Below are 12189 nucleotides of genomic sequence, written 5' to 3'. Positions count from 1 at the left end.
GTTTTCTAAAGGACTGAAGCCCTTCAGTGGGCCTTGCCTCATGGGCCTGGTTGTTGACGGCCAGTGTGCTGAAATCTGGGGCTCCCTCCCTGGTATTTGTGCATGGTGTGATCCTTCCCCCGAGTCCTGGAGAGACAGAACATCCCAGGGCTCTGTGGAGCTGCTGGGGAGTTTCTGCTGGCCACAACTAGGGCATCTTGCTCATCGAGGCCCGTTTGCACAACAGGGAACCTCTGGGTGACCAGAGGCAGTGACAAGGCACTGGCTGTTAAAGTACAACTAGGATTTCAAAGAGAAATGTAGTTAAGGGTGAATTTTGGTTAAAAAAACTTCAGTAAGGCTGGACTGAATGTCCTCGTAGACTGCCTACTTGGACTAGGTGCTGTACTTGCTTATTCAATGTAAGTGCTATTATCACAGCTTTTTACAGTATGTCACTAATTTTCCTCATAATTTGTTTTATTCTTGAGGGCACTGTAGTGTCACTATATAAGCTTACAATGCAACCGTGAGCATTTGGTGTAGAAAACACAGGCCTGTCCCCACAGGGTGTGGCGTGGGTTAAATTTAATCTAACAGGAGAAGGGGAATAATTACCAGTGGGCAGTTTATACAGCCATTGCTGGGATTGGATGAGTCTCGACCCTGTATTTACTATGAGGGAAGCCTAACAAAGTAGACACCTAGTTTCTAAATGTTTACATTTACACAGGTGAGTGCTATCTCTGGCTATGCTCACCAGCAACTGATTGTTAACATCTGTTTCTGAAAAAAAATCCATAATACTTGTCTTTACACATTCCAGCCCACCAGAGAATGTATACAGCAGCTCACACAAACACACATTCATATTTTATCAAAGAGAAATACTTAAGAGAAGTAAACTCTACAGCTAGTACGGACAGCTGTATAGGATGCAAATGCAGTCAGCGTGTCATCTGTCATGTGCCTGTATGTGCAGACTCATTTTCTAAGTAAAAATTTGTGAATACATTGTGGGGTCCTGTGTGGCAAGGGGTAAACTGGCTTCTGTCTAATGGGACTTACGGAAATCCTTTAATAGCTGTTGAGCTCATTTCAGAAGGTAAGACAAAGAAAACTACTTTAAAATGTCATGTTCCCCACAAAAGGTGAGTTGAAGAAGAAAAATAGAGGAGGATTATAAATAAAATCTGTCAGTCACATTAAATACAGTATGTCCCTCAACGTAAGCCGAGGAAGATTAACTACGTCTGTTTTTTCCCTAGAAGGTCTCTTCAGGTTTTTCCTTTGTTCCTCTGCTTCTTTATCTGAATGTCAGCAGCAGCAGCAAGCTTCTTCGGAGGCAACACAGAAGACTATTTATTGAAACTTTGCAAGGCAAATTATGCTCTAATTTTTGCTACATCTTCTCCCCTTAAAGGATTTGTGACGAGGCAGAGATAAGTCGAAACCATGCTTGAAGTGTAGTTAATTGAAAAGGAACTAAATAAGTATTTTAAAATCTGGTGTTGTTTAGACAGATGGGCTTCTTTCTCGTCCTTCTAATCAGTGAGTGAATCTCAAGAAAGACCTAGTGAGTATGCACACAAAATTCTTGACAAGATTGAAATCGAGACACCTTATCCAAGTGCATTTCAATTAATTTAATTTCAATTAGAAGATAATATATATCCATTTTAGGCAACAAAAATATTCTTCCATTACTTTACTGTGTTGGTTTCTCTCTGGAGAAACTACATTGACTGAAGGTATCAGTCATGATAAGCATTAGATAGTTGGCAATGAAAAACTTGTAATTGAAGGCTAAAAGAATTGTGAAAGAAAATTAAGAGGGAAAATCCTAAATGCTAGGAGAAGTAGAACTGATCAGCTGAAGTTTCAGCTTACAGCTGTAGCTGTGATATAGCACTCTCTTGACCTCGTTTTACTGTCAAAGAGAACCCGGTAGCTGGCACTCAAAAGAAATGTTGTCATTCCCTGTTGACTATAAAAATTGCAGTACTTTGGCATTTTATTTTGATGATGATATAACCTTCCAGTCTACTCCCCGTATCAGGGGAATCTTAGGCTTGTCTTACAAACGTGTCTAGGTTGTTTTAATCATTTATCTTTGCCCTGTATTCAGCAGCTGAGTTTCCGGATAATGTCATCAAAGTGAATGTGACCAGGCATTGAGTACATAGAGTTGAGTGTGAGGCAGGAGACACTGACATATGAGACCTTGAGATAATCATATAGACTGTGGCAATTTATCCTCTCAGCCAGAGGGACAAGGTGGACATCTTACAGAAGACCTGAGAAGTGAATATTTATTATGCCCTTTGGAAGAATCTGCCCTTACTTACTGAAAAAGTTTGACTGAAAACTACCTGTGGTCGTGTAACCGTCTGTGTTCTACTGAGTTCTGCCCCAGTAGTGCTCCTGTTAGTGTACTGTTTCCAGAATGTCAGGTTTTGTTGGATTTGTAGGAATGTTTTCATTATCTCCGCTCATATTTACCTCCTCATACTCTGGCAACAACACACCAAAATGAAAGGCATACTTTACATAGATCTCCGAAGCATTTCACTGAAAGTCTGGAAACATTTATCTGAGGTAGGCAGGCAGCACACACAAGAAAGGAATAATCTCAGTAGGGTTTGCTGAAATCAGGCAGCTTTGTGAGGAGTAAAAAATCCTGATTGATCTGCTGCTTCGGAGATTTTGGAAATGCCTCTATTATACTAAAAATTAACATCTTTTAGGATGAACTGCAAAACAGAATCAGTTGTACTTTAATCTGCCATTTAGTATAATATTTATTTGTTTTTAAAATAATAATCCAAATCCAGCTGTACATGGCAGAACACCCAAAATAGAGTTGGAAAATTGCTGGATAATTATGCATTCACAGAGAAAGAGACCCAGAAAAGGCACTGAAATAAAACAGCAAGTTATATATTTTAGTAATTTCAAACATTTGTCACACTTCATTTCCAGTTAATGAATACTGGTGAATAAATACTTTGGGATATTACGAATTATTAATAATAAATGGTAAATGCATACTTTAACTTAAATACATTATTGCAGTTTCTGAAGGGAGTAAATGCAATTTAAAATGCATGGAAAATTTTATAAATAGAGGTGCGTTTTGTATATAACTAAAATTTTTGTAGTCTGTAGGACTTGATGTTTTTTGGAAGTGAAGGTGTATAGCGAGTGCTGCAGTGATTTGCAGAAGATGGAGGAATTGTCTTATGGTTAAACGTTGTGCTGGAGCTGTGGATTCTGTCACTGACTGTGCTGCACAACTTCTGTGTGGTGATGGACACCCACTTTAACCAAGTTACTAAAAAAACCCCAACAAAACAGTCTGTGCCCATGCCTAGTTTAACTACAAGTCTTTTACATGATGATGTATTACATAAACCTAATTTTTAAGACTAATTTTGGTTTTGAGTTAAAATCCAGCTGTTCAGGACTGATCTGCACCACTGTGTCTTTCAAGATGTGCCCTGTAAAAGCCATGAGTTTTATTCCCTGTGTTACTGAGCTTTGACCTTCAGGACAAAACTGGTTCCGCAACTTGACTGGCAAAAAGTAAGAACCCTGCAGCTGCTGTTTTGGCACTTAACAACCCTTAAGGTATAGGCTGAACTTCTTTTTCAGTGTTTCCCACTTTCTGCCCACATTTCTCTACATCTCTTAAAAAGAATAATTACATTTTTATTGGGGCAAATGTCTATGGCAATGATCTGAAGAGAAGCTCCTTTTCCATATTTTGAACATACAATATACCACAGATGATTGTTAAATAAATAGGAAAATCAGTGGCCGCACCTTAAGAGGCACACAACCTTTTTTTGGTGGGAACTTTCAGCCTTCATCTTTCTGTTCCACAGCCCCCATATGGACAAGGGAAACGATGAAACAGCCCCTTCCCTTGCGGCAGTGGCCAGAAATTAATACCTGCCGAAGAAGCGCTTGGGTACTACTTGTAACAATGACTGCTTGAGAAAAACAGGGAGTAAAATAATTTTCTTTGTAGGGCAGTGTTTAATGATTGAAGGATAAAAAAGCTCCACTGTACTCAGTGACTGACAGGGATCTGGTAAAACATACTGGTGTTTGCTGGTGATCACTGTACGTTTTATGTATTGATGGTGTAAAAATAGTACCAGGCTCTTCAACAACTGCGCGTGTGACTGTCAGTAACATAAGGAGAGCTAATTTCTTTCTTCATGCTGCCATACCCTTCCCTTTTCCCTAGGTCTGATGCAAAGGTCACATTTACCTACCCCCCAGACTCGTCTCTGAAGACATGTACAAAAAAAAGAAGTCTGTAGATGAAAATCAGGCGAGAAATGAGCATTCATTGTGCATTATTTGTTGTGCTGTTTTCTTTAAAAATACCCCCTGACCTTAATAATTTCTGAAGTACATATTAAACCAACATGTACATGATTTGCCAGCGTTTCTTGAAGTATTTGGTTAATCATCTTCACACACAAGACATCAAAACCCAAAGTATGCTCTCCTTTCTGAATGATTAAGCCAGGCTTCCCATAACATTTCATGAGGAAGTAGGGTTGTGACAGTCTGCTAACAACAAAGTGAGAGGGGAATACATGTAACCCAGCCTCTGAAGCCATATAATCTGCTGTGAGAAAAACAGAAAAAAAAAAAATGGGAAAAGGAAAGAGCAATAATCCCAGAGATGCAAAAAGAAAAGAAAATGCCAAGATGCAACTCAAAAGAAATATAGGTTATTTTGATGGGGTAAGTTTTATTATAGGATCAATTGTTGGGGCAGGGATCTTTGTGTCTCCCACAGGGGTGTTAAAACATTCCTTACTCAATGTCGGTGTCGCGCTAATGATCTGGACTGCGTCTGGACTGGTTTCTCTGATGGGTGCCCTCTGCTATGCGGAGCTGGGAACCGCTCTGCCCTTCTCGGGAGGAGAATACAGCCATATTAAAAGAGGCCTTGGATCCCTCCCTGCCTTCGTCTTTATCTGGACATCAACATTTACCAAGCCAGCATCAAATGCTGCTCGAGCCTTGCTGTTTGCTGAATACGCCACCCAGCCCTTCTATGGCATTTGCCCTGCACCAGAAGTGCTGAAGAAATGCTTGGCCTTGGCCGTTCTCTGGTCCCTGGGGATTTTGAATGGCCGCAGTGTCAAAATGGCTGCCTGGGTGCAGACAGTTTTCACTCTGCTGAAGATGATGGCCTTGTCTGTAATTGCCATCGGTGGCATAGTTCTCCTTGTTGGTGGGAGAAAGGAGAATCTGGCCAGGTTTGAGAATGCGTTCAGCTCAGAGATCCCCAGCGCGTCACAGATTGCTGAAGCCTTCTTCCAAGGACTGTATGCGTATGGTGGTTGGTGGTCCCTCAATTATATGGCAGGTATCTCACTCCTTTTCTTCAGATTTTGTTCTGCAGTTGCCTTTCTTACATTCCTCTACTCATCTTAGTAGAAGTTGTCTCTCCTTCAAGACCATAGGGTATCTCACGTTTCACACGGGTCCTGTGTTTGTTGGGGCTGGTAGAAGAGATGTTGTTCCTTCCTAGGGAAATTTCTTGCTTTTTATACAGTCTCCAGGATCAGACTGACATTTCCAAAGGGTACAAGAGAAATCAGAATAGTTCATTTAAAATTTCATGCATAAACAGATTTTTTCGTACATGAAAAAGCTGCATTTTGTCTTTGTCAGTGTCAGTGCATTTTTAGAACAGGTTTAAGATAGCCATGCCAAACTATGTGCATAGTAAGGACCAGATAAAAAGAGATAACCAATTAATTTATATTTAAATATGTGTACCTTTTCTGAGGTTATGCAGCTGGTTTGTACATGGAAAAAATAATTTTGAACTGTGTTAAAATATAGTCATTTTATGGGATGTTTAGGATGGTCAGTAGTCACTTCCTTGGAAAAATACAGTTTAGCCCAGAAAGTAACCAAGAATCTAAGGAAAGTGGTATAAATCCTTTCATATAACTTGTGCTCAATTTTAAACATTCAAAACCTTTCTGAGTATCCATTTACCTACCCTATTCTGTATCTGATGACGCATGTGGCAGTAATAAGAAGAGCAGTTTTTCATGAAAGCTGCAGAGATAATGTTCATAATGACAGTTATGCATGTCATGAGTTAAATGAACAGTGTTTTATAGTGTCATCTGGTTTACAGGATTAAGTTGTAAGCAAATGGATGTTGCTTTTGTATCTTTAACCCTATTTATCCATTGACCTCTGTCACATGTAAAACGTTAAATAAACTGAACGTGTGAAATGCATAACACAAAGTTCAATGGTGAGAACAGTGTGAAAATTGGGTTAATGTTTAAAAAAAATGATTGATTATTACGATCCAGCTATTCCAGCATTAACGTATGCTGCAATTAAAAGGTGATATAAATCAGCAAAGTATAATTTTGAAATCTTAGGACTTCCTTAAAGGCAGGCATTTAGCTTTGTAAGCCTGAGAAAATACAAAATTATTGGTAAAATATTAATTTATTTTCTGATCAGGTAGCAGTAGTAAGAAATACCATACACTGGGCAGCACAGCTGTTTACAGAGATACAACCTATGCAATAGTCCTCTTCTGAACTGAATTTACTGTTCTTCAACAATAACTTTATTCCTATGAGCTTCAGCTAAAACATCAGATGCCAGCTGGATGGAAGGACTGTAACGAGCAACAAAACAAATGGAAAGATAAATTTAAATTAGCAGTTTTAGTGATTGTTCCCTTCTGGGCTCAAAATTGCTAAGTGTATTTCTTACATTTGAAACAAATCCCAAATTCTTTGATAGTCCGTATCTGAATTTCACTGTTGTGCTCATTCAGTCCCTCTGGCTCTGTGCACTACAACCAGCGATCGGGCAGGCTCAAAGCTGATGTTCTGGCCAGGAGACAAATGATATTTGAGGGAAGAAAGGAATTTCTGTCTCCTAAAAAGAGCTTAAGTAAGCTGCACATTTGACTTTTCAATTCTTCCCCCTTGTGAGTTATTGTGAGTTATTCCCTGTTTTGTAAATGCTGAGGGAAGTGGGAAGGGGAGAGGGAGCGAGAGGGGAGGAATGAAGGCGTGAAAGAGAGGAAAAAGACACTTTTCAACTGACATGAGGATGAATTATTAGAGTTCTGGAAACCTGCTCCATCTTTTGCTGTGACTATCACATGGTCAGGAATGTGTGCCAGTGCCTCAGCTGTTCAGATGCAAAGTTTGGACTTTTTTCTTATTTAGAAAGAGTAGCTTTAAGCTAAGAGGCCAGGCTTAGCACTAAATAGTTTTCCTCCACCAGTTTTGCCCTGGAAAAGATAATAAATTGTAGAATCCATCTGGAAATGTCCCCCTTCTAACACTGCATTACTGCTCTTCTGTCAATACCCTCAGTCTCTTCCTCTTATGTTTTCTGTATTTCTTGGTGTAAGAGTAAAGAGAATGGTTTTGTACTGGAATAGGAAAATATACTCAGAAAGTTTCAGATCAGGATTCATGAGGTGCTGTAAGAATAAAAATAAACTGACTTTAGAATCTGATGTTCAAGCTTGTGATTTAAAAGTATGGCTACTTGAAAAGTTCTTACCAAATCAGTTTTCTGATGTAAGTCAAATATTTGTTAAGCCAGCGAAAAGTTATAATGGAATCATAGAATGGTTTGGGTTGGAAGGGACCTTAAAGACCATCTAGTTCCAACCCCCTGCCATGGCAGGGACATCATCCACTAGACCAGGTTGCTCAAAGCCTCATCCAACCTGGCCTCGAACACTTCCAGGGAGGGGGCATCCACAATTTCCTTGGGCAACCTGTGCCAGTTTCTCACCACCTTCACAGTAAAGACTTTCTTCCTAATTATCTAACCTAATTGTCAGTATTTTAATCATTCTATCAGGCCTCTCTCCCTCTGAGATAGTTAAAAATAGCTAAATAAGGAAAAAGATATTTGAAAAACTGCAAAATATTTTGTTTAGACTTCTTTGTTAATAAACTATTTGAGAACAACTGTAGGACCTTACAAGTGATGTAGCTTAGGAGCCATGGTGAGGGATTGAGGCAGGACTTTGATGTCAGTCTTGTCAAGCTCTGCGCAGTTTTACTACTGAAACACACTTGCAGAAGATACATTGCTTGCTTTATTAGTCTTTTTAAATTGTATTTTTCAGAAGAGATGAAAAACCCAAGCAGAAATATCCCCTTAACTGTGATGACTGCTGTTCCTGCAGTAATTGTTTTTTATTTACTGGTGAACATCTCATATCTGACTGTTCTCACACCTAAGGAAATTGTCTCTTCAGGTATGGATTTTATTTTTATTTATTAAAAAGGTGTGGTTTATTAGCATACCCATCTGATGTCAATTTACTGCTCATCAAACTTCACAGTCAGGAAGTTTGGGTTTCATTCTAAGTTTTAAGAGAGAATTCTTATTTAATTTTACTGTATGACACAAGTTGAACTTAATGTGGAAAGATGTTATTAGGTGTTGAAAATGTTGGCTTATATCTGCACGTCTTAAAAAAAAATCAAAAGTGTATTAAAACCTGGAAAATCAGGTGAAGATCAGGTCTCTGTTAGAGATCAGGTCTCTGATAGAATCACAGAATCATAGAATGGTTAGGATTGGAAGGGACCTTAAAGATCATCTAGTTCCAACCCCCCTGCCATCATCAGGGACACCTTCCACTAGACCAGGTTGCTCAAAGCCTCATCCAGCCTGGCCTTAAACGCTTCCAGGGAGGGGGCATCCACAACTTCCTTGGGCAACCTGTGCCAGTGTCTGACCACCCTCACAGTGAAGAACTTCTTCCTAATATCTAATCTAAACCTCCCCTCTTTCAGTTTAAACCCATTTCCCCTTGTTTTGTCATTAATTGCCCTTATGAAAAGTCCCTCCCCAGCTTTCTTGTAGGCCCCTTCAGGTATTGGAAGGCTGCTATAAGATCTCCCCGGAAGAGAAGAGAGAATCATCTCCTCCTTCCTTCCATACCTCATGGTGTCTCAGGTGTAAGCCATTACTTTTTAGGAGGTGGACAAGTCTACCATGATAAGTAACAGAAAAAACTGTCAGCACCACAATGTAGCCATTTTGGGGGTGTGTGGGGAGGTTATTAATGATAAATATTGTGATTCCTTAGAAGAACTTATACAGAAGTCCAGTTTATATAAAGCCTCTCTCAGATGCTGCACCAATAAGCTATCCATTAAAACGTCCAAGAGGAGTTGTATTTCTCCTTGACTGTCCAAACAGCACCTTTTAAGTACCACTCTAATGAGACTGAGCTGTCAGACATTGCCTCCAGGAGGGATGCATTTTACATTTTTTTTCTGTGAAAGCAGCTCAATAACACAAGTGGGAGTGGTGTAGCTGTCACTCAGCAACCTCGCATTATTGCACAGCCATTATCGGGCTGTCTCCTGGGAGAGAGGCATACATTTGCAGATCCATCCTACAATCAAAGAGGCAGCAGAGTACCAGAGTCCTTGAATCACAACTGCCCAGCTGGCGTGAGCAGCTCCAAACATACCAGGGAAGCTGGTGCATGTCTATGTCAGCTGAGGAGATAGCCTTTAAAATTACACCTCTTGTTTCAGACATTGCTATGCATTGCCGCAGTTCTTGTTTGTTCACTACATTTTTGGGGGGGTTGTTTTCTCCTGCTCTGATAACTTACTATGCTGCGTAGATCACTGCAAGACCCCTATATTCCTCGTGGCAGTTGGTTATAGACCCTCTAAACATTAGTCCTCGCTACAATATGGGCTACAGCTAATTTCCAAGAAATATTGAATATCTCTTGTTCAGAAATAATCTTTCACATTTCCCAGTTCCATCCAAAGCAAAACCTCATTAACACCACACTTGCTGATCCACCTCTGCACGTGCCTGTGCTCATAACAGTAGATCATGTCACCACTGTGGTCACTCCAGGGACTAATGCGTTCCCTGCATGGCCTTGCCCATGCACATATGTTTGTGATTCATGGCGGTGAGATGCAGCCTGCTCCTGCTGGGCAGTCCTTTACCGTGGTATTGGCCCCAGTAGGTTTACCTGGCTTGCTCTGGCAGGCAGCACTCCTTCTTACTGTCATCCTCAGCCTGAAATTTTTAGCTCCTGAATTAAATACCTTTAGGATTAGATTAGTCCCATATGACTGCTGTAACAAAAAACAGGTATTGCTGGTAAATAACGGATATTTCGTGTATTTTAAGTTTCATTTCTGTTGTGTCTGTCAGTAATTCAGAACGTGGTACCTACACTACACTAATGCTTTGCTTTCTTGCAGTTGCTGTGGCAGTCACTTGGGCTGACCGAGTGATCCCCTCTGTTGCCTGGATCATTCCTCTCTCTGTTGCTGTCTCAATATTTGGTGCCCTCAACAGCAGCATGTTTACACTAGGTCGATTAAGCTATGCTGGAAGTCAGTCAGGACATTTACCTGTTTTAATATCCATGCTTAATGTCCATTCCTGTACTCCGGCACCAGCCATGATATTTTCTACCACCATTGCATCCATTTTTATAATCCCCTCTGACCTTATTATGTTAACAAATTACTTTGGATTTTCTGCCTGGCTTATGATTGGATTGACTTGTGCAAGCCTGATTGTACTTCGATACCGGGAACCTCACCTACATCGACCATACAAAGTAAATGAAAATAAGTTATAAAATCTTTTTACAGATTTTTTTGAGTAGCGTGCAAAAGTTATGGAATAAGTACAAGACAAAAGTGGATAGTCACTACAAAAATACAACTTATAATTACAATGTTTAGAGTCTTATTCAACAACTTTACTTCACACTGTAGAAGGAAAGGAAAAAAAAACAAAAATAACAGATGGTTTCTGCCTTAGAGAGCTTGCACTTGAAAACAAGGGATGGACCATATGCAGAATGGGTGAGGTGTGCAAACAATGTGAAACGGGAAACCATGCCAGTGTGGAGCAGTAACCAGAACAATGTGGCATCCAAAGTGGACATTCATGATTAATTAAACCTTAATCTACTCTCATCTTTCCTGAAACAGCCACAGACATTAACGATAGGTTTAAGTTAATCTCAGTCCAGCTTCAGAAACATGAGTTAGAAGTGTATGCTCATTGTCGAGGCTTCTCGTAGGCACCCAACCCTGAGTTTCTTTTAGGTGCTGTAATATCATATGTGGATGACTAGTTTTCAGGGCCTCTCCCTTGACAATAGAAGGAGCCTGAACAAGTATTTTAGGAAAGTTGCCTATCTTGTAGGGAATTTAAGGTCAGATTAATCTCATCCTGGGTGAGATTGCAGCAACATGAGAATGCTACTCGCATGTGCCAAAGAATGCATTATTATTTTTATGGATGGTTCAAGACATCACAGTTGGTGAGTTTCTTAAACCAGTTTTTTTCTTTCTCTTACAGGTGTTTCTACCAGTTCCATTTGTGATGGTGGCAATGTCTTTCTTTCTTGTTTTAGCTCCTATAGTCTGGTCTCCAAATCTCCAATACGTTTATGCCTTCCTGTTTATGCTGGGAAGTCTTATTGTTTATCTGCCTTTTATACATTTTAAATTGCATTTTGCATTTCTTGATAAAATTACTTGGCACTTACAGCTCCTGTTGGAAGTTTGTCCTGCTGATGAATCTGCTGAGAGCAAATGTGAATAATGGCAAGCGTTTAATCCCAGTACAACTAACAGCCAACAGAGGATTTACTTTAACTGAGATTGTAGAAGGCATGAGTTAGATGTTAGATGTGATATATGGGTGTGCATGCATCTGCATGCATGTGTGTATATGTATAGATGAATATACATATATTGCATAGTACATACATGTATATATATACATGCATATATATGTATGCATGTATATGCATATATACGTATATAGACATTAACTTCATGAGTTAATATGTATATATATTTGTGTGTCTGTGTGTATACATATATGTAGATGCATATGTATACATATTTAATAGGTGCAAAGAATCTCTCTTAAACTGGTAAAATCTGTAAAATGCTCCCTTTTGCTCCTGAAGACACAGTTAAAGTTGCATATACACCTGCAATAATAGAAATAAGACTAAATTATAGCACTAATACTTATCAATATTATCATATAATAAATGAGTAAATATATACTTACCAGTGTCATTATATAACATACTTTTGGTTTCCAAACTAAATTGTCTGGATTAATTTTAGTTCATAGTAGCTGGTTTAAAAG

The 12189-nt window shown here is 39.4% G+C and overlaps 1 protein-coding gene across 1 annotated transcript; it reads left to right on the top strand.

Moving 5' to 3' along the window:
- The first annotated feature begins 4650 nt into the window (after positions 1 to 4650).
- SLC7A13 (solute carrier family 7 member 13) lies at positions 4651 to 11850 on the top strand. The gene is made up of 4 exons (XM_010162214.1): positions 4651 to 5374; positions 8144 to 8275; positions 10266 to 10630; positions 11383 to 11850. Exons 1-4 carry the CDS (start codon positions 4651 to 4653, stop codon positions 11626 to 11628), a joined length of 1467 nt encoding a protein of 488 aa, XP_010160516.1. The 3' UTR covers positions 11629 to 11850.
- Positions 11851 to 12189: the final 339 nt, after the last annotated feature.

The sequence above is a fragment of the Antrostomus carolinensis genome, unplaced genomic scaffold (genome assembly GCF_000700745.2).
Source record: "Antrostomus carolinensis isolate BGI_N321 unplaced genomic scaffold, ASM70074v2 scaffold13182, whole genome shotgun sequence".
NCBI lineage: Eukaryota > Metazoa > Chordata > Aves > Caprimulgiformes > Caprimulgidae > Antrostomus > Antrostomus carolinensis.
Note: the sequence above shows the minus strand (reverse complement) of the source record. Positions and strands in the feature narration are given on the sequence as shown.

Excerpts from the sequence above, each read along its gene's own strand:
- SLC7A13 (XM_010162214.1), top strand. The coding sequence starts at position 4,651 with ATGGGAAAAGGAAAGAGCAATAATCCCAGAGATGCAAAAAGAAAAGAA. Across the intron at positions 5,375-8,143 it reads GTCCCTCAATTATATGGCAG|AAGAGATGAAAAACCCAAGC; the intron begins GTATCTCACTCC and ends TGTATTTTTCAG. Across the intron at positions 10,631-11,382 it reads ACCTACATCGACCATACAAA|GTGTTTCTACCAGTTCCATT; the intron begins GTAAATGAAAAT and ends TTTCTCTTACAG.